Consider the following 23,319-nt stretch of genomic DNA (forward strand, 5'->3'; position numbering starts at 1 on the left):
TAAATATGTCGGTTAGCAATTGTTCTCTTGATCTTTTTCCCTAGAATTATCTACATTGCACTCTCTCCAATGATTATGGTTCTGCTTTCTCCCTTGGCTCTCCTGCCAATCTTCTGTCAGCCTGAGGGTAAATTATCTCTGTTAAACAGTATGCAATTAGGTTAACCAAGATCGTTCGGAGAGAAATTTATTTCCTGAACCCGCAAAGGCATTTATCCCTAATTTTGGAGGTGGTTCAAGTTGACCCTTAACCTTTCCCATTTAGCATCTCACTCTAAATATCTTTGTGTAATACTATGTTCACATGTATCATTAAATGCGCATTTAATTAGCGTGATATTTAGCACTATATTGCCACAAATTAGCAATTTCGCTGTAAAATAGCCATATATTTGCCATGATTTTGACAGAATTGTGGGAAAAATATTGATATTTTATTGTGAATTGCACATATCGCAGGAAAATAACACAAATTAACGCTAATTAAACGCACATTAAGGCTATGCTCATACAATGTATGCACAACAACTGTTGTTTGGCATTCAAAAACAATGGCCGTTGACTTGAGTGTCAAACAACAGCCGTTGTTGCACTGACAATTGCATTGATACCAATGCAGAATGACAGGATATAATTGACATGTCAATTATTTCTATGGTTGTATCAAACAACGGCCGTTGATTCCGTACTGGACCGACCTTTATGCAAATTTTGGAACAAGTTCAGAAAGATGGCGGCCGCACACCTAAAAAAAAATTTTAAAAGGTTTTTTCACCTGTCCCTGCTCGCCCTGGTGTCCTCCGCTGTGGTCTCGAAAGTAACAGCTTGCTCAGCCAATCACTGGCTGTGACGCTGTACCGTAATTGGCTGAACAGGATTTTGGCATCTGCAGGGGCCACTTGGGGAGTGCAGATAGGTAATTAGAGATGAGCAATTTGTTTTTTAAACCGCACTAAAACCGCTAAATGCCTGCAATCGTTTAGCTGCTTTAGTGCAGTTTCTTTAAGGCTTGGATCAGAATAAACCCAAACTCTATGTTAAAGTCCGGCGAACCTGCCAAACCAGAGTAAAAAGTTGTTTCATCTGTACTTGCCAGCTAAAAAAAATATTTTCTATTTTTACCCAAATTCCTAACAATTTGTCAGGCTTTACAATACCATCGGCCGTGTATATGACAAAACAATCCACAGCATTGCTTACATATGCAGCGAGGAGTAAAGGTGACGCTAGATTAAATGGAAACACATAGCTCACCAAGTCTATGATTTGATTTTTCTACATGGAATCCCCTTATCAGAAAAAGTCATCTAAAGCTGCATGAGTCATATGTCTAAACCATCTATCCAGAGGAAAATATAACATTCCTTTGATGCGTCTATTTGAAGCTTTCAGTTCCTTTCATCCCTAACAATGGGAATTTCGTCACTTTGGCTTGAAGTTGTGTTTTTGCATTGCCCTGAATTTGGCAATCCCTAAAACAAACAGTAAATGGAGATACTTTTCTGTCGAGCTGTGAGCATTTTTATGATTTATGAGGCTAAAGGGGGCTCGTCTGTAATAACAAAAAATAAGGGATTTGTCTAATATGAAATCTCAGCTGAGCCGTTCTATCCAGAGATGCTTCCCTATTCCATAGAGCTGGACTTATCAAGATACTAAGCAGTACGTCTATGGAGAAGATGAACATTAATTCATTAACCAAAACCAATCACGCCAGCAAGAATTTAGGACCCTGGAACATCCTGCAGTTCTTGATCCACAAGAGTGGATTCTATTGTAGTTTATGCTTTAACCCCTTCAAGTAACAGCCAATTTTCATTTGCATACTTCAGTTTTTTTCCTCCTCATGTTTAAAAGGCCATAGCGCTTGCATTTTTTCACCTACAGACCCACATGAGCTCTTATTGTTTGCGCCACCAATTATACTTTGTAATGACATACTTCATTTTGCCATAAAATATGCTGCAAAAGCAGAAAAAAATTATTAAAGAGGAACTCCACATAAGGAAAACTTGTTTTCTATTAAAAGTACATTAAAAGTTATATAGATGTGTCTATATAATGTATTACCATATCTGTGCAGTTCAGCCACACTGGTAGCTGATAGAAATCCAGGAAGGGAATAAAAATGGCCTCTGTGCCAATCCACATTGTCTCCTGCTCCCTCTGCTAATGCCCCCTTAGGAGACAAATCTTCCATGCCTCTGTCTCACATTGTGTGTGTTTGCTGAGATTAGGCTGATGATGCAGACAGGGGACAGGGCGTGATGTCACAGGAGGATTGGCTGGATCCCCCAATCCCCTGAGTGATCCACCATCTCTAACCAGCCAGAAGCAGGTGTTGCCCTCATTTCTCTGATTGTGCAGAAGTGTGAAGTGAAATTAGGGCTGTGTTCACACATGCTGGAGTGTCATTGCAGTACTGCATCGTCTTCACAAAAATGATGCAGTAACACAATTAAATGATGCTAAACGGCAGAGAGGATCAGAGCCGCCACTGCCAATCCCACCTGGAGAAAATACAAGGCATAAACAGTATATCCAATGTAAGATAATATCGGATAAAGTCCTTATTGTGGGGTTCAACTTCAAAGATATAAGATGCCAGATCCTAATATTAAAAAAATTAATTAAATTCAAAAAGTTCTTTACTTTATTCCAATATCAGCATTACAGGTAGTAACAGTTCTGTGTGGTGTTACAGGTAGAGAATATAGCAAGCTGTGTGGTGTTACAGGTAGAGAATACAGTGCTGTGTGGTGTTACAGGTAGAGAATACAGCGTGCTGTGTGGTGTTACAGGTAGAGAATACAGTGTGCTGTGTGGTGTTAAAGGTAGAGAATACAGCGTGCTGTGTGGTGTTACAGGTAGAGAATACAGCATGCTGTGTGGTGTTACAGGTAGAGAATACAGGGCGTTGTGTGGTGTTACAGGTAGAGAATACAGCATGCTGTGTGGTGTTACAGGTAGAGAATACTGCGTGCTATGTGGTGTTACAGGTAGAGAATACAGTGTGCTGTGTGGTGTTACAGGTAGAGAATACAGTGTGATGTGTGGTGTTACAGGTAGAGAATACAGTGCTGTGTGGTGTTACAGGTATATTATACAGTGTGCTGTGTGGTGTTACAGGTAGAGAATACAGGGCGTTGTGTGGTGTTACAGGTAGAGAATACAGCATGCTGTGTGGTGTTACAGGTAGAGAATACAGCGTGCTGTGTGGTGTTACAGGTAGAGAATACAGCGTGCTGTGTGGTGTTACAGGTAGAGAATACAGCGTGCTGTGTGGTGTTACAGGTAGAGAATACAGGGCGTTGTGCGGTGTTACAGGTAGAGAATACAGTGTGCTGTGTGGTGTTAAAGGTAGAGAATACAGCGTGCTGTGTGGTGTTACAGGTAGAGAATACAGTGTGCTGTGTGGTGTTACAGGTAGAGAATACAGCGTGTTGTGTGGTGTTACAGGTAGAGAATACAGCGTGCTGTGTGGTGTTACAGGTAGAGAATACAATGTGCTGTGTGGTGTTACAGGTAGAGAATACAATGTGCTGTGTGGCGTTACAGGTAGAGAATACAGTGTGCTGTGTGGTGTTACAGGTAGAGAATACAGCGTGCTGTGTGGTGTTACAGGTAGAGAATACAGCGTGCTGTGTGGTGTTACAGGTAGAGAATACAATGTGCTGTGTGGTGTTACAGGTAGAGAATACAGTGTGCTGTGTGGTGTTACAGGTAGAGAATACAGCGTGTTGTGTGGTGTTACAGGTAGTAACTGTGTGCTGTGTTAGTGGGAACACAATGAAATGATAAAGTTCTGCAAATAATTCAATAACACAATGCAACTGCAATGTGTGAAAACAGCCTAGATGTTCTGCAACAGATTTGGGTGGGGAATGGGCAGGGTGGGGGACTGTGATGAACAGCTGAGGGAAAGCAATGCATGCTGGAACCAGTACCAGCAAATGAATTTTTGGTAGTTTAAAAACTGGAATAGATAGGTAAGTAATGCTATATGCTTCTGCGGTAGTTTCATTTTATATTTCATTTTGGAGGTTTTCATCTTATGCCATTCGCCCTGTGGTAAAACTGGCATGTTATCTATGTTCACTATGATTATAATAGTCAACTTATATAACTTACATTTTATTTAAATGCTTTAAAAAAATTAAAAGTGAAACATTCTATTCTGATCCTTATAACACGTTTATTTTTTAGTCTATGGGGTATTTGAGGTGTCATTGTCTGTACTTTCTATTGGTACCTTGCTTGCTTATTTGCAACCTTTATTCCAATTTTTCTGGATGTGATGTGACTAAAAATCCGCATTTTTGGACTTTGGAGTTTTTTCCAGCTTACACAGATTACTATGCGAGATCAGGAATGTTTGGGCACGTGGTGATAGCAAAAATCTTTATTAGTTTATTTTATTTATTTATTTTTTTAAATGGGAAAAGGGGTAATTTGAACTTTTACTGTGGGAAGGGATTTTTTTATTATTAAAGTTTTTTTATTTTTTTTCACAGTAATTTATAGTCCCACTAGGGGACCCCTATGAGAAATGCACAGATTTCTCATAGGGATCAATGCAGTACATACATGTATCTGGTGCTCAATTACTAAGGGCTGTCCATAGTAATCAAGCGTAGAGCCAGGACCAGCGTCATTATGTCAATAAGGCCCAGCCCAGTAAGAAGAACAGCGAGTTCTTATGAAGCAATTGCGAGAACCTGATCTGTTTTTCATACCAGGCTGGGCCTCAGTAATGTCATCCCGGATTGGTGCTCAATTACTAGGAGGCAGTAATCAGTTTTGACCGCGGCATTTAAATGTTTAATTAGCCCACGCCGGCTAGTAGCTGTGGTCCCCGGCTGCACTGCATAGTACAGAGGGCTTACGTACAGGTACGTCATGGGTCCTTAAGGAAATAAACAAGGGCGTAACAAGAGCCCTATGGGCTGAGGGCAGATTGGTCCTAGATCCCCCCACCCCCCAATCATTGCTGCTCCCCTCACATTTGCCGCCACTGGCCCAGCATTCCCTTCTTCCAATGTTAGCATCATTTGTGGACCAAATCTATGGATCAATAATAGAGATGAGCAAACTTTTTGAACTAAACCTCAAAGGGGTAGTGCGGCGCTAAAATTATTCACAGCATAACACACATTACAAAGTTATACAACTTTGTAATGTATGTTATGTCTGTGAATCGCTAGCTTCCCCGTGTCCCACCCCCCCTCCTCCCGTGTACCCGGAAGGGTGTGGTGCATTATACATTACCGCCAATCGCGGCTGAGCACAGTTACGACGCGGTGGAGGGGGGACGGCGGCAGCGATTCGGCTGTGCGTCCGAAGATGACGTTTGGCACAAGATGGCGGACGGCCACGACACGGATCAGGTAATGTATAATGCACCACACACTTCCGAGTACATGGGCGGGGGTGGTGGGACACGGGGAAGGGGGTGATTCACAGACATAACATACATTACAAAGTTGTATAACTTTGTAATGTGTGTTATTCTGTGAATTTTTTAGCGCCGCACTACCCCTTTAAATGAACCACATTAAAACAGTTAATAGTTGGGCCATTCCATTGTTACGGGTGTTACATTCGCACAGCTTAAAATGTATAAATAAATGAGGACATACATTACATTTGTTTTTATGGTATATACAGATGCGTCTTAATGTATATTTTTAACCTATGTGGTTAAATTGCAGGGGTTTTTTTATTAACTGTTAACTAGGTGTTATGGGTGTTACAAAAAAAAGACCTAGCATCTTAACAGGACTAAGAAAAGCTTTTTTAATAATTAAATTTTTCTTTACAAAAAACACAATTAGACTGTTACGGGTGTTACATGAAATGTTACGGGTGTTACATAGTACAAATGTTTTCAGTCTCCTGTGATTTTTTAAATATTTAGGAGTGAGTAATTTTTCTTTAACACATTTACTGGAAAAAAAAGTCTTTTTTTACATTTGTATCTTACATGTTTATTATAACATGAAATTGTCTCTGTTAAGGCAATACAAATCCCATTTACTGGGCCAGAAGGATAAAATAATATGTTATATTAGGATCTCTAAATTTTATAGGGCACTTATGATGCTTAATAACGAGGCTAAACCTTCTTACTGTAGAAAATGAGAATTATAATTACATCACTCTTACACGATCACTGAACGGGGAGAGGCATGTGGATGGACTAAACGTATATCTAAAGGGATTAAACATTGGGAGATGTCTCAAACAGTTGTTCTAAGATGGTATCTTACCCCTTCTCACATCTCCAAAATAGACCTGACTTCCCCTGGGCAGTGTTGGAGAGGTTGTGGTTCTGTCCAGTTATACACTCCTTTTGGTTAGAAATCTTTGACATAATATCAGCCTTAAACAAAAACAAAGTTTAGACCCTGACCCGGCTTTAGCTGTGTGTTTTCTCAATCCCACAGGTATCCCCCACCAGCAAGAATAGCGGTTAGTCATATAATATTGGCAGCTAGGTTACTATAGCAAAAACATGGAAACTTCCCTCCATTCCTAATGTTAGTGAGACTCTTAGATTAGTCAGTCAGTCTTATCAAATAGAACTTTTTCATGCTCGGAAAACTAAACATTATCCCATAGCTAAGTCTCACTGGGCCCCGTGGTCTGAATATCTCACTCTAACTAATACCCATTTCTCTTAGGTTGCTGTATGCAGGGTTATTCTCTATAAATTGTATAATACAATATATGTAATACAGTTTCTCTATTACGTATGCTCAACAGCTCCTCGAAATGTGAATAAACTGCTCTGACGGCTCCTGAAAATCCCATTATATGATGTTTGTGGCTATATTACATAGTAATATCTCTTATGTATTTTTGTTTTCTCTTTTATAGTACATTTTTATGACTTTTTATGGCTCATTAACTATTTTATGGTCAATATAAAGTTTATTTACTGTTTATTTAATAAAAAGTGATCAAAAAGTCCAAGCTACACAAATATGGTATTAATAAAAACTAGAGATCACGGCGCAAAAAATGACACCCCATACAGCCCCGTAGGTGAGAAACAAAAACCTTTAAAAGAGTCACAATTGGCCCACCTGTAACACTGAATTAAGGATGAAAGAAATTTCAAAAACCTTAAACAATTTAATGTTGTTAACTGGCATGTCCATAGCCTTACTTTCACCAGAGGGTTTTGTACAAAACAGTTTTGTATCTTTTTTTTGTTACGGGTGTTACAAGCTGTGGTTGTTTAGTAGAAGTATAATAATATAGAAAGTAATACAATTTCCAGTTAGATAAAATATGTAGATGTTATAACAATGTTCAGTCTACTTCCCTTCTAAATCACAGACCAATAAACCATTGTTAAATAACTACAACAGACAGCTCATTACACCCCTCCACTAGAAACATGTGGATCCAATCCGATCCAGTACTACAGAGAAAATCTAAGCCTTTCCTTCCAATGCAACTTTGTTAGCAGAAGTTCAGTAAACATCTGTCTTCTTCTACGCCCCATACACAGTAAGATTTGACCAAAATGTTGTTTTACACATATGTCTATTAGCCCCCTCATTCATGTTGCTTCACAACAGCGTGTCGGACCTCCCCCATGCACCTTCAGTGTGGACATTCACCTGTTCACCTGTCAATGACTCACAACTACAGCAGCACGTAAACACTTCCCAAACTGTGCAGCTTCAGAAATACTATTACCTGAAAAGCCTTTTTTGTTACTTTTTAAACAAATGATTGTATCTAAGACTTTACAAGAGGCATATGTTCTTCACCAGATATGTCATACTCTTCATTTTTAGAAATAGATAAATACCGTATTTTCCGGCGTATAAGATGAGTTTTTAACCACGAAAAACCATTCTTAGAAGTCGGGGGTCGTCTTATACACCGGGTATGGTCGCCCCATATGGTGGGGGAGCTCAATAATGGATGCATCCCCACCGTATGGGGTGACCACTATAAAAAAAAAAAAAAAAGCAGTTAACTCACCTGGGGCCCGTTCCCAGCATCCACACGTCTCCTGTCCTGTTCCAGGCGCAGGCAATGTGACGTACACTGCCTGCGGCAGAGATCCCCGAAGCTCTCCCGGGCAGCCGAGCGTCTCATCGGAGAAGCTCGGCTGCTCGGGAGAGCTTTGGGAGAATGACAGAGGCGCCAGAAGTTCCCGAAGCCTCTGTCATTCTTCCGAAGCTCTCCTGGCAGCAGAGTGTCTCCAAGCTTCTCCGATGAGATGCTCGGCTGCCCGGGAGAGCTTTGAGGATCTCCGGCGCAGGCAATGTATGTCACACTGCCTGCGCCGAGAACGGGACAAGAGATGCGCGGATGCCGGGAACAAGCCCTAGGTGAGTAAACAGTTTTTATCTGCAGTTTACCCCTGCCTGACCGCAGCAGGGTTGAAGTCAGGCAGGGCTTAAAGGAGACCTGTCACTCCCCGTGCCGGGGTGACAGGCTCCCGGCCTCCCGTTAAAACCCCCTATACTCACGTGATCCCGCCGGGTCCCGCTTCCTGAGCCGGTCGGGTCACGGAGATATCAGCGCCCGACAGCAGAGTCAGACGCCCATAGAGAATGAATGTGGAGTCCGATGCTCCATCATTCTCTATGGGCATTGGACTCTCCTGTCAGTGCGCGCGCCGGGCTTCGGGCGCTGTTATCTCCGTGACCCGACCGGCTCAGGAAGCGGGACCCGGCGGGATCACGTGAGCATAGGGGGCTCTAACGGGCGGTCGGGAGCCTGTCACCCCCGCACGGGGGGTGACTGGTCCTCTTTAACATTTTCCAGCGTATAAGGCAAACCCCTGACAATCTTCTTAAGAGTCAGGGGCCATCTTATACGCCCAGTTGCCTTATACACCGGAAAATATCGTATTTTAAAGTACTGTAGAGTACTGCTTGCTCCTGTAACACGGATTTTGAAGGAAAAGAAGTAAATTTCTCTTGCTGCACAGCCAGTAATACCCGCTTAACCAATTAATGGCCACAGCAATGATACGCCTCAATTCTATAATAATTTAAAGAAAGTATACCTTACCTGAATTTCTGTGGGTTCTATTTTGTCTACTTTTTACTTGTTCTGTCCATAAAGTAGGATAGCGGGATGCAAAATCTAAACCAGAAGAGATCCAAAATAAAATATTTTAATTCATATTTTTTAAAGTTGCTTTATACAGTACGAACAATTCAAAGCGACAGTATAATTGTATGACTTGCCTAAAAATGTGTTTTGATACCGGACATAGCCTGGGACTAAAATTGTTCTCTTTTTTTTTGCACAGGAAAAAACCTCTTTGTGCGAAAGTGCAAACAACCATGAAACGCACCAATGCTGCACAATATTAACAAATTATTGGAATTGCACATCCCAGATAACAATAAAAAATGTTGTTAAAAACACGTTTCGGCTTTTACAATTACAGAGCCTTCATTAGGTATCTTTTTTTTTTTTTATCAAAGAAAACCAATTATCTATTTTATACATTTGAGCTATGTTCCCACAACATCAAAAATAGAGAAAAGGCGGCCGCTTTTGCAATTTAAAATAATGTCTGTTTTTTCTGCAATTAACTGACTGCAATGGCAATGCATTGAAGTCAATGAAAAGACAGACGTCCAACGCACGCAATGCATTGAATACCGGACGTTATTACTGCGGACGTTAAAATAATATTCATGTTCATTATTTTCAGACGTCTTTTGCAAACAGCGGATGTTTTTATTAGTTGTTCACACACAGTTTTTCTTTTGTCACTGTTCTTTCTGTTTTTACTATAAAATTCAATGGACTTTTCAATTAAGCCGCACCCAAACGCCAATTAGCAACCAAACAAGAATAATGTACAAACAGCCATCATTGCATTAAGGAGAGGCCAGACAGCTGAATGACGTCCGTTATTTTAGACTTAAGCGGAGCTGAATAAACGTGTGAACATAGCCTTAGGCATGTCAATTGCATTGTCGTTGTCATTACTACTATAAATATAAATTTTATAAAATAATATAGTCATTACTTTGTAACAATTTACAACAGAAAAGAAATAGATATATACATAAAGAAAAAAAAAGTACCTTCCTCATCCCCTTGAGGTTGTGTTTCTAATGATGGAACAGAAACGTCATCTACAACAAAAAGAAAACGTTTGATAGTCAGCTATTGTTGTAAATACATATGAATAGATCAAAAATCAGAAAAAAATTAAAGAGTTACAAATAAAGCATACCTGTCAATGAAAAAAAAAAACTTTGACATGTTAATGGAATAGTCTGCTGAAATGTTTTTTTCTTTCATCAAGTATATTACAAATCTGTGTAACTTTCTGACATCATTTGATTTGAAAGAAAACAATTTAGCTTCCCCTTTAAAATGATATGTCGAAAGTTTTAATTGATCAGACCACGGCCCATCAGGAACACAAGCCGGGAGAAGTCTTTCCTGCTATGCTTTCCTCTCTCCACTCTGTGTCCGTCCAGCCTGGATGGCTCCATAGACCCTATTACACCAACAGATAGGCTATGTTCACACAACGTCAAAAAGAGAGAAAAAGTGGCCGATTTTGATATTTAAAAATAAACGTCAGTTTTTGCCATGATTTAACTGACTGCAATGGTAATGCATTTAAGTCAATGGGGAGATGGACATCTAATGCACACAATGCTGAACAAGTCTTTGCTGAAGGACTCACTGTGTCTGTCAGATCTGAAATCAGCAACTCTGGCCTTTGCTGCTGATCACACCGCCGACACCACGACCCCGCAGATCCGTTGTAAGGCCTTGAAGTGTGTCCCTCGGGGGGTTCTCATCAAACATGGCTCCCGACAGAAAAGGGAAGTGGCAGCTAAGCTAAAGCTCCTGCTCTCCTCCCTGCAAGATCTTGAGACGCGCCATAAGTTGTCTAGGACGGAGGAGACACTCAGGGAATTGGAGAAGACGAGACATGATATATCTAATCTTCTGGATCGTAAACATGCCCGTTCTAGGCAGCTCTGCTCTAGTACCATATATGAATGAGGTAATAAATCGGGCAGGATACTGGTGTGTGCACTGCGAGACAAGCCGGCCAATTGTCCCATCTTACCAATGACATTTTAATGGCCTATCGTTCCTTTTATACAGGGCTATATAATTTACCTAAATCTTCCTCAGTTCCCGCCCCTTCCTTGGCAGAATTTCCTAAATCCACTGCACTTCAAAGCATACCCGCCCCGCTTCTTGAAAAGTTAGATGACTCCTTCTTGTCAGAAAAACTGGCTCTTGCGGTGGACTCGATGCCTGCAGGGAAAAGCCCTCATATTACGGCTCATATTACGGTTCATATTACGGTATTCCCGAAGGAGAGTAAGGAACCCGGTCCCCGACCGCTTCCGGGTGTCTGACGCGGGCCGAGACTATATGTCTCAGGTCCGCTTAGCCAGTCAGTGACAGATCTGAGCGGACTTGAAAGGGATCCCGCCTCCGTCACTGACTGGCTGAGCGTACCTGAGACGTCACGTCTCGGGCCTGCACCAGACACCAGGAAGCGGCCAGGGACCGGAGCGCCGCGATGCGGGACCCGCCGCTGGAACCGGGGAGGTGAATGGACGTTGTTTCCCTCAGCCACCTCCTCCCCGGTCCCAGGAAAAAATGCCCCCCCCCCCCGCTGGAGTACCCCTTTAACTGATCTTGAACAACTATGCATCTCTAAGGAAGCGCCCTGTCATACGGTCTCACTTCTTTATAATTTACTCTTAAGCAGCAACAGGGATGATAAGTTGAAATTCCAACGAGCATGGGAGAGGGAGCTGGGCAGGGACCTGACCCCTGAGGAATGGGACAAATCCTTCCATTTCTGTCATAAGGCCTCTGTTGCCTCTGTTTCCTGCAAGTCTCAAGAAACCAATTACAAGATTGTCTTCAGGTGGTACAGAGTTCCGGTATTACTTCACAAACTATACCCCACGATCTCAGACGTCTGCTGGAGATGCGGAGATGCTAGTGGAACTATGTTGCCTATATGGTGGGATTGTGTGCCGCTCAGGGGTTTTTGGGACAAGGTGAGAGAACTTATATGCAAAATCTGTCTCCCCCCCAAAGATGTCTGAGTGGCTCCGGGAGGTGTTGCAAATTGCTAGAATGGAAGAACTAAGGGCGGAAACGCATTCCACCCAGGTTGCTCCTGCCCGCTTATGGTACCCCTGGGACAGCTTTGTTTTGCTCTTTTGGTGTAACATTGTCTAGACCTGTGTCCTCACCAGATTGAACACTCCTCTTTCCCCCTCCCCTTTCCCTCTTTTCCCTGGACCATGCTGGCAGACTGACTATTCCTCTCTTCTTGCCTCTTCTTTCCTTTTTTCTGTCTTTTGTCCTCTAATTGTTATTCTGAATAATTAGCCTGAATATTGAATTTGAAATACTGAATTGTTAGCCTGAATATTGCTTGGTAAACAGCCATGTAGACCTCAGCCTTGCCCTCTAGTAAGGCCCTTCCATGCCTCTTCTCATGTTATTTTTGTTGATATGTTCTGAGGACTATACTACTGTGAATTTTGGGGTATGTGCTCGCACCAGGATATTCATGTGTTCAGCCTTGAAGCCTGCGCTCCTCACTTCTTACTGTTATTTTGACTGTTTTCAGTTACCTCTGTACTACCCTGTACTTCTCTTTGAAACTAATAAAAGCTTTAAATATGAAAAAACTAACATTTCATTTCATACTCGTCCTTATCCTTCCCCTAGTTCTGATCTACTGCTTTCTGCTGAAGACACAAAAATCTGTGTGTGAGCTTTTCTCTCAATCTTCCCCTTCTCCACCTACCTTCCTAGATGGCTGATGTAAACAAGTCACTGGCAGGCTGTATCTGCAACTTTGCTGCTTCTTTGTAATGCTAGGAGGGTAAATCTGAGGTCAATTTGCTGATGAACTCACTGTGAATAATCCTCAGCATTACAAAGTTGAAGATAAAGCCTGCCAGGGACTTGTTTACATCAGCCGTCTCGGAAAGGAGGGGAAAGATGAAGAGAAAGGCTCACCCACAGATTTTTGTGTTTTCAGAAGAAAGAACAGCTGAGAACTGGGGGAAGGAGACTGAATAGATAATAACAAGTATGAATTTGTTAGTGAATCGTTAGTCTCACAATGAGCAGCAACATATCAAAAGTTACTTTTGAGTGGAATATCCCTTTAAGCCACCAGTTATCGAATGGCGAACGATCAGACATGAGCATGCTCAAGTTGCACTTATCTCTTATGGGAACGTCTCCAAATTCCCTAGATCCAAATTTGAACAGCATTCCTAGGATCTGCTGGAAAACCAGTCCAATCAATGAAGGCCCCACCCCATATATATATATATATATATATATATATATATATATATATATATATACACACACATTTAGGAAATCTTCAAAGGTCCTGTGGAATCCAGGCCTCAACTAGTCAAAGCTTCATTAGGCTGGAGGTTTATATGTTATGGCCAATTGGAGTAAATCACATTTATTTACATATGTATGCTTTCTCTCTACTGTATGCATCTCAAGTAACAAATAACCAATACCTGTTTTTCCTGCGCCTTCTTTTTGTGGCACCTTTTCTGTTATTGATCCTAAAAAACAATACATTTAAAAAAACGTGTTAATCCCGTCAATCAACTGGAGCTGGGTGGGGAGGTCGACAGGGATCTGTTCCAGTGTTGAGTGAGCATGCTCGGATGCATATTATATATGAGGCCGGTATTACCCGCCTCATTTGTAATGTGTTTGGCATAAAGCTATTACATTTTATCATTCTATTTTTTTATATTTCGTGTAAACATACCCTGAAGGAACAGAGTATACAAAAATGAAAAGAAGAAAAAGAGAAATATAACTCAGAACTCTGAACATTGTTCAACATCACTCTCCGATCTGGAGTAGGGGGCACCAGGTTAAATGCTTGAGTCTCCCATTTATTTCAATGGGGCTCGTTACTTAAGTTGGGTATTGGAGCATTAAAAAATACTTGAGTAACGGGGACTCAAGTATTTTACTACTTGCTCAACTCTAACTTACTGTTCCCATGTTGCCAAAAACAAATTCCCCACGGTGCCATCTACCCTAAGGCCGGCCCTTTGTGTGATGTATGCCCTCCAGAGCTAGAGATGCTTTTTTACCATCCTGAACAGAAAAAAAAGTTAGGCCTTATTCACACGTCCCATAATGTACGGATCCGTATTTCCGAATTCGAGTTTGACATGTTGGGAAAAAAATTTACAGCAATACGGAAGCAATACAGATGCACTACATATACCCAATCTGTAATTTTAAGCGGATTGTATGGGTGGATAGCGGGAGGAATCTACGGACTTGAAAAAAATACTGAATGTGTGCATAAGGCCTTAACTCAGAGTTACCAAAGAGTGTATAAAAAAGTTATTTTTTGAAACCAGAAAGCCCTTTAGCAGCAGTTTGTTCCTTTATGCCACACCATTGGCACATCACACATACACACATGTGGTGGAATGGCTGCAAGAGATGTCTTATTGAAATTACAAGGACGAACTTTGGAGGCAATACAGAATTCCTTATGACCTTGCAACCCCAATTATTAATCTAGGGCACTCCAGAGTGTTTTGGTGGATTACTCTATTAAGCCAAGCTTTTTAATTAAACCTGACTATACTCTATACTGTATGTTTCTATTCTCCCTCCCCTTCGTCCTCTCTTTCTTCTTCTGTCTGCCCCCGGTCATCCTCTTTTACATGGATGTAAATATTTTTTACATCCCTTTATGCCCCCTGGATCACCGAATTTGTTCACTGATCTAGTATTGCAATGTTGCAACTCTTTAGCACTTCCTGGCACCAGTTCACTTGAAAGAAAAAAAAATGGTTAAGAATTCCTTTAAAATATAAAAGCTAAACTCTGATTGGCTGCTGTGGAAAAGCCAGACAATTTAGCTGCTAGACATCTTTCAATTAGTCCCCCTACTGGGTGAGATAAACCTCCTGGGCCAAAACTGGCTTACATGCCTTGTCTATAAACATGACAAATCTATAACTTTCTGAAACCAGTTGATCTGAAAGAAAAAGATTTTCACTAGATAACCCCTTTAATTACAGTTTTAGAGATTTCAGGTTTCTTTAAAGGAGAAGTCCGGTGAAATTTTTTTTTAAAGTATTGTATTTCTCCCAAAAAGTTATACATATTGCTGAATAACACTTCTTAAGGGAAATGCACTTAAAGTGCTTTTTTTCCCTGCACTTACTACTGCATCAAGGCTTCACTTCCTGGATAAAATGGTGATGTCACGACCCGACTCCCAGAGCTGTGCGGGCTGTGGCTGCTGGAGAGGATGATAGGAGGGAGACACTGAGGGACACTTAGCATCCCTCTGCCATCATCCTCTCCAGCAGCCACAGCCATTTTATCCAGGAAGTGACATCACCATTTTATCCAGGCAGTGACATCACCATGTTATCCAGGAAGTGAAGCCTTGATGCAGTAGTAAGTGCAGGGAAAAAAAGCACTTTATGTGCATTTCCCGTAATAAGTGTATATTAGTAATATGTATAACTTTTGGGGGGCAATACAATAATTTAATAACATTTTCGCCGGACCTCTCAAAATGGAAAGCGGGATTAGATGTAGTGAACGGGAGCTGCAGTTAGATGGAGTCAGCTGCTTCTCGCCTGTTTACTGCACAGATTTTGCCCTAGCAGCCCTGCCAAACAGCTTATCACCGGGGTGTCCACACTCCAGTTAATGGATTGAGAATAGGCCATCAATTATTTCTGCCCAGAAAATCTATTTATTGTCACAATATCAATGTCCTGTTTTCAAGTTATTACAACATTCTACTGTATGTTTAATTGTAATGTAAAGGTACGTGCACACTACGGAATAGCGACGGAGAACCTGTTGCAGATTCCGCAGCTCGCTTACTCTGGTTTCCTGTCGCCATTCCGTAGTGTGCACGCACCCTAATGGAGTTAAATCAAAATCCCGCTGAAATGACATTAAGATGGAATCATCTCACCTGGACATCGAGGAGTTTTATGGACAACTGCCGTTCCACTGAGTGGTCGTCCATTGGGAGATACACACCAACAGTATCCCGTAAAACTGTGACACTGAACCTGTCAACAGGTCAAATGATGAAATGAGTTACATTGTGCAAAAAGAAAAGATTTTAGGCAGGATGCACCAAAGAAGGAAATTTCCATAAATTCTGACCATCATTTTTCTTCCTTATTATACTGCACTACATGGGGCTCCACAAGTCCCCTCAAAATGATAAGATAGGAGGAGAAGCGATGGAAAGCATATCAAGCATCCTAAGACTGGCAATAAAAGGCCCATGGCGTTTTGTTTTGTTTGTTTGTTTTTTTTTTACGCAAATACGCCAGCGGCCAGATGCTGGAGGTCAATGGAAGTGTATGATCTGCCTTACACACACACCGCTTTTGGGGGTGGCGTTTTTGAGGCTCTAAGGCAGTTTCGTGTGGCGTATTTTTCTGCCGTTTTTGGCAGAGGCCACTCTCACTCTGCATGTCCCACAGGCTACGAGGACTAAATTGTCCCATCCTGCAAAATACATGGTCAAAAGTATGTGACTGGATAGAATTTACTCCAGCCTCAGGAGCCATTAGCCTTTCTATGAAATGTTCTGATTGCTAAAACATTTACTTTCCCATACAAAACAGTGGGGATGTACAATATGTTTTTTTGGGTTTTTTTGTAATTTCCTCACTTTATAATATCAAAAAGCCATAACAATAATATCAAGCCAAAACAAATGCTTACTGGAGAGCATAGCTCTAGCAAAAAGTGCTGAAAAGCATTTGCATCTAGGAAACCTCCTACGGCCTCAGAGGCATTTAGTCTCAGATTGCTAAAACATTTACTCTCTCCACCAAGACCATGATTACAAATAAGTCTAAGTGTCTGGCCGTGTGATTTGTAATGTATTTATTTAGAATTATGGCGAGACTCAACTATTACTATTGTAGACTAATTCTAAGAGATCGAAAAATAAATCAAACTGACCCACCTCGCTGTATGTGCCATCATCATTGCACTCAGGGATAAACACTTGCTTGAATTCTTTGCGGGCTTGCTCTTGAGTGTACTTCCTCTCTGCAACACATCTGGAAACATCTTAAAATAAATAATGGGAAAAAGTTAGCCTTCTTATGCAATGCAAAAAGCCTCATGGTCAAAGTTTTACCTTCTCGATTCGTCAGGCTTAGCCACAAGATTATCCTCTGAACATACCTATCTAACTAGAGAGAAAATGATTTTTCAACACATCCCTCTTGTGTTCACAAAGAAATTATAATTTAGACTGCAGGAATAACAAAGAATACTAAGGCCACCCAGCCTTAGAAGGGGTATCCTGGGCCCACAAAAAAAAATGGATTCTGGCATCCACAGTTAGGCTATGTTCACACTACGTGAGAGACCGGCCGTTCCGTGACCCGGCTGGGTCACGGAATGGCCGGTCTCTGCATAGATCATCCAGGCCAGTACTGCAGTACCGGCCGGATGATCTTTCCGGCCACAGTGTTCTGATGCGGGCGCATCAGTGTGCACACAATGAAGCTTGCGTCCGGAGCCGCTCATTTCATTGTGTAAACTGACAGGCAACAACGGCCGTACTTTTACGTAGTGTGAACATAGACTTATACAGAATAGATAGATGATAGATAGATAGATAGATTGATAGATCCAAACGAATGCACACAAATACATTACAAATACGTTTTTTTGATCCATTTTTTGATCCATTTTTTTGCATAAAATGGATGAAGCCATGTGAATGCAACCGTAGGTTCCTTGGCGTCCTATTATTGTATCTCAGCGCCTGGGACCACTAGACCAGTGCTTCTCAATTACAGTCCTCATGGCCGACCAACAGGTCATGTTTTGAGGATATCTTTTGTATTTCACAGGTCATATAATTATAGTCAGTGCATCAGATATTATCACAGGTGTTCTTTGTATGGGATATCCTAAAAACATTGGGGGACATTTATTAAGTCCGGCCGGACTTAAAAATGCCCCCGCAGCTCCGGTGCTACGGAGATTTATGTAGAGGTGGACTGCCTCTACATAAATCCCGTGCGTGCCGGTGCGCACAGCCGAAAACCTACGCCAGCTGAGGACTGGAGTAGGTTTTTGGCGTAACTTTAACAGAAAAAGATAATGAATCGCGCAGACTATGAGTCTGCGCCCCCGTTCCGCCCCCCTCCACACCCCCTCCCCTATTTTTTTATTTCACTACACAAATAATTTCACAGCAATATTAAAGGAAAAAATTAAGTCTATCATTGCAAAGTACAAATGGTGTCCCAAAAAATATATAGGCTTATGTGGGTCTGTAGGATAAAAATGCAAGCGCTATGGCCTTTTAAACACGAGGAAGAAAGAACTACGTTCAAACAAAAATTAGTCCAGTCATGAAGGGGTTAATATACAAACTAGTCCGTATTGCTCTGATACTGAAGATATTTATAGTAGAAACAGACACGTAAGAACTTTTCCGTCATTTTTCTCCTGAAGCCCAGGATTTGGTACATGGACGTAATTTGGAGACTTCAGTAAGGCCTGTGTTTCATGTGAAATAGCTGGCATAGTTCTGTGCCTATGTTTCTCTTTGCTACGTGAACCTGAGACTGGAGATAGCACCATTGTTATGTCTATCTTCTCTGTAAAAGAATGCCAGGATTAAACATCCAGGCAACGTAAAAAGATGATGTAAACAGAGTTTTCTGCAAGATACATATTCTGTTGCTTAAAATGTCATCCTGGTCTTAGAATAAAACTAAGGTCCACCTTTATATACATTTACTGCCTGTCTAGAAGCACTTAATAAAAAATAAGACTGACATATAGAATGATAAGACTAAGACTGATAGAGAAAGTCTTACGCAATCATGTAAGCAACGTTCCCAGTCCTCAGCCTTGTCTATTACTTCTGCTACAACACAATAGTAAGGGGATTTGTTAGAGATGTGCTGTAAAATTATGCAAAATCCTATTTTACAGTTCATTTTTTCACTGTCCTATGACACAAAACAATTATTGGTTTTACTTGGACGATTACCGGCCGCTCCAGATAATAATTGCTTTGTTTAATGGCTCATATTGAAAGGCAATGATCAGCCAACATGTATGATGTCGGCTGATTGTTGTCTTTCAGCATGTTCTAAATAGCGTCTGCCACTCTCTTCTATCGGCCATACGGACAATCTAAAGATCTTCTGGGCAGCCCCTCCCCCACACACACTTGATGTCTGTGCGTGTAATAGCACAGACAGCGAGGAAGAAGCGATCGCTGAGCTGACAGGTTGCCGCTTGCTTCCTTCTCACTATCTGGCTGTGTAATAGGGCCCTAAATCTGCTGCTACCTCAAAACTGTCAACATGTAGGTTATGTATCTCAGTACACATTTATTTGTATACACATTTTTGTATGGATAACATCACATACATGGTAAACAATCATACAACATTAACCCCATAAGGACTAAGTTTTAATTTTTCCGATTTCATTTTCTTCCTTCTCGCCTTCTGAGAGCCATAGCACTTTTAGTTTTCAACCAACAGAGCTGTTTGGGGTCCTATTTTTTACAAGCCGATCTCTAGTTTTTATTTATTTATTGGTATCATATTGGTGTAAATGGGATGTTTTGATCGCTCTTTATTATTTTTTTCAGATATATAATGTGGTGTCCCACTAGGGGTGTTACTGTTGTTCACACTCTTCACAAAAGTATGTACTTTTTGTGGTCTTATTGCAGCCAAAGTAGTATTAAGAGATGCCCACTAGAGGTTATGTATTGACGTGTGAACACTGCACATCTGAAGTGTCTCAAAGGGTTATTGTGTTATGTGTACCAGAATCTGTGAACCAGTAGGATCTTTACTTTCTTCTGTCCTATCACCTATTCTCTTTCAGCTCTTCTGTTGCACCCTTTCTACCCAACCACAGTGCACCTTACACGCTGGATAGGAAGTTAGTCCCTTGGGTGAAGGTGGAGTCTTAGATGAGATTCTGTGGAGGAAGGACGCAGACCAAATAGCTCTCCACAGTAGTCCTACCTAGGCCCTGGCTCTCTGCCAGGTCCTCCTGTAAAGAAGAGGAGTAGTCTTAGTCAGTACCCCCCATGGGTAGGACGCAGGACAGTGCTCTCTAACAAACTTCTCCCTTAGTGCCTGTACCCTGCATAATGCAGTGTTAAAACCCTTAGAAGAGGATTAGCCAACTGATCACCTCAACCCACGCCGTGGACTCGGAGAAACAGTGCAGGACAGTATCCACTAAAGAAGTGGCGTCACACTTCCATCTAGCAAGTGACCGGCCGTCCCACCGCTATAACATCATACAGGGGCTGACCAAATATAATGTAACAAAAATTCTGCAATCCTGGCGCTCACTACGATATATAATATGTTTATTGTATATGTATAATATATTGTAATTGTATAAAATATTGTTGTCAGGAATGTGACTTTGCGCTCCTCGGTCCGTGCTGGGCGACCGAGGAAGCGCTTAGCCTCTGGTTGTTTTTTGGTTTGCAGTCCTGTCTGAATGCTGTCTTAGTTTCCCAGCCACACCCGCATTGCCTGTTACACTCTGGCAGTGCAGGGGTTACTCCTTATAGACCTATCCAGCTGAGCTGGGTGCTGGGATCAGGGCTGATCCAATCAAGTGCTGGACCCAGTCCCTGATTCCAGATAAAAAAGCAGCAGGCTCTTCATTTCCCTGCTGGCTATTGAGTGTTACTCAGCTAGCGCTTCAGCTCTCCTGGTTCTGTTACTTCTGTTGCCTGACCTATTGCTTGATCTTCCAACCTGCTTTGTCTGCTGCCTGCCCTGACCTCCTTGTCTGTCTCTGACTCTTCTTCTGCCTTACGTTTTTGTACCTCGCTGACCGCCGTTGCTGACCCGGACCGTAGACTTTGCATTATTGTGTTTGTTTCGTCTGTCTTGTTTTGTGTATCACCTGGTGTAGGACAGGGACTGACACCGTGGTTGTCCACGGCCGTTTAGGGCCGTTGAGGCAAGTAGGTAGGGTCAGAAGGTGGGTTCTAGTGGTTAGGGCTCACTGTCTTGTTCTGTTCCCCACCTACGTCCGGCGCACTTTGTGACAATTGTAATGAATTGTTAAGATGCTTGGTCATTTCTTACTAGATCATTGTTTTTAATTTGTACATATGTACTGTGTATATATATATATATATATATATATATATATATATATATGTATATGTTATCTTTTTATAAATTTGGTGTGTACCTCGTTAAGTGAGCTCACACATTAAGGGAGTGGGTGTAGAGGAAGATGCAAAGGCTGGGAGTAAGCGCAAACTAGCAGGAAATGATCGTAGCTTGTTTGTTTGTATCCACGTTTATGAAATAAATCACTTATCGTATCCATTTTGATAAGTGCTGCAGCATCTTTCTTCTTTATTGGACATTATTATATTTGTAGTGACAGGTAGGCTTTAATATTTCAAATTCACATTGCAGGTCATTTTCCACACTATGTGAAGGTTGTGGGGCCCCACCACTCTAAAAATTTTAAAATGATCTGACACTTCACATATATACAGAACCACACTAATATAGTAACAGAACTGAGCTTTCTACATATCTATGGTACCAGAACCAAGCTTATACACATATTCATACAGTAGTAGAACCAAGATCAGATTTTTTTTTTTCTTCAATTTAATAACATTTTTAATGTGGGGGTGGCCCGATGGTCAGGGCAGGCGGTGGAGGGGGTTGCCCGATGGTCAGGGCAGGCGGTGGAGGGGGTTGCCCGATGGTCAGGGCAGGCGGTGGAGGGGGCTGCCCAATGGTCATGGCAGGCGGATGAGGGAGTGGTCCGATGGTCGAGGCAGTCGAAAGAGGTGTGGCCCAATGGTCCTGGGCACTGGGAGAAGGGGGTGGCCCGATGGTCGGGGCAGCTTGAGGTGGGAGAGGCCTGATGGTCGGGGCAGGGGGAGGGGGGATGGCCCAATATTTGGGGAAGCAAAGAGAGTTGACTACTGGTAGAAGCAGCGTGGCAGAAGTGCAACGAGGCAAAAGTGAGTAGTTAAAAAACTGCAGTAGTTTGAAAACAGCAGGAGTTTGGTGACTGCAGGAGATTCTTTTTTTTGTTTTTTTTCAGTACTTGCTTTCACTTGTTCTTAAATGATGTCTGGTTTGGTGCAGTGTAATTCTTGTTTGGCTGTAGTTTTCCGTAGAACCCTTTGGGACTTGGGGTGCTGTCCAGTTTGCATGCAGATTTCTGGTTTACGTTGTGAAATTTCTAGGCTGCAGTCCTTAGTCTGTACACTTCAATCTGATGTGAGGAGACTATCCCAGCCAGGAGTTGCTGTGCAGCCTGGTTATCAGCCACCTCTTCCTCAAAGACCTCAGAGGAAAAGGGCGGTTTGGAAAACAGTTGGTTCAGGTAGGTTGCGAGCTGTAGAGCAGAAGCATAGCATGTTTGGCCTCTCTGTGCAGAATAGTTTTAGTGTTCTTGCTGATATTGATAGAGATGCTGTTGCTGTTGGAGACATGGCTGCTCAGGTGATTTCCAATGGGGATGTTGTTTTGGATGGGCCACTGAGGGCAGAAGTAAAGGTTAGTAAGAAGAGAAGGCATCTTCTAGTTGGTGACTCAATTGTTAGAGGTGTTGTGGTAGGACAGGAGGAGGATGTGTTTAGAGAGGTGAGATGTCTCCCAGGTGCTACTGTCAGGAGGGATAGGAGACGGATTGTGAACATTGTGAAGGCTGCTAGTATAGATAGCAAGATTGATCTGGTGGTTCATCTTGGAACCAATGACTTGTCCCAAGGAGATGTGGATTTGGTTAAAAAGGAATTTCAAACTTTTAGTCTGGAGCTGGGCAAGATAACAGATTCTGTGACATTTTCAGAGGTTTTGCCGGTCTGTAATCAGAACAACAAGGCATGTCGTATCTCAGAGTTTAATGCATGGTTAAGGCAGTGGTGTAAGGCAGAAGGTTTTGGGTTTGTTAGTCATAGCTTTTGCAAGTGGTGCAAAAAGGACATGTTCAAGAGGGATGGTTTGCACCCATCACACATAGGTACACAGGTACTTAGTGAGGAATTCAGATTGTTTTTGGACAGACATTTAAACTAGATGAAGAGGACAGAAGTATAATAGAGGAGGAGGATTTCTGTCCCCGACCAGTAAAGACAAATAAGTGTATCCGGATTGGTGAAAGTGCAGTGGTTGGTGCTGTAGACACAGTGGTTGGTGCTGTTGATGTAGTTGTTGGTGCTGTTGACGCAGTTGTTGGTGCGGTTATTGGTGCTGTAGATGCAATGGTTGGTGC

At 41.9% G+C, this 23,319-nt stretch overlaps 1 protein-coding gene across 1 annotated transcript in view; it reads right to left on the bottom strand.

The window, feature by feature from the left end:
- Positions 1 to 23,319, bottom strand: part of SMOC2 (SPARC related modular calcium binding 2) — a 133,695-nt gene that overhangs the window by 52,211 nt on the left and 58,165 nt on the right. The window contains exons 3-7 of the mRNA XM_069954411.1: positions 17,015 to 17,121; positions 16,001 to 16,100; positions 13,542 to 13,589; positions 10,077 to 10,127; positions 9,043 to 9,117 (exon numbers count right to left, since the gene is read on the bottom strand). Of these exons, the coding sequence (XP_069810512.1) occupies positions 9,043 to 9,117; positions 10,077 to 10,127; positions 13,542 to 13,589; positions 16,001 to 16,100; positions 17,015 to 17,121 (381 nt within the window). The remainder of the gene's footprint in view (positions 1 to 9,042; positions 9,118 to 10,076; positions 10,128 to 13,541; positions 13,590 to 16,000; positions 16,101 to 17,014; positions 17,122 to 23,319) is intronic.

This window comes from Dendropsophus ebraccatus, chromosome 15, assembly GCF_027789765.1.
Source record: "Dendropsophus ebraccatus isolate aDenEbr1 chromosome 15, aDenEbr1.pat, whole genome shotgun sequence".
Taxonomy (NCBI): Eukaryota; Metazoa; Chordata; class Amphibia; order Anura; family Hylidae; genus Dendropsophus; species Dendropsophus ebraccatus.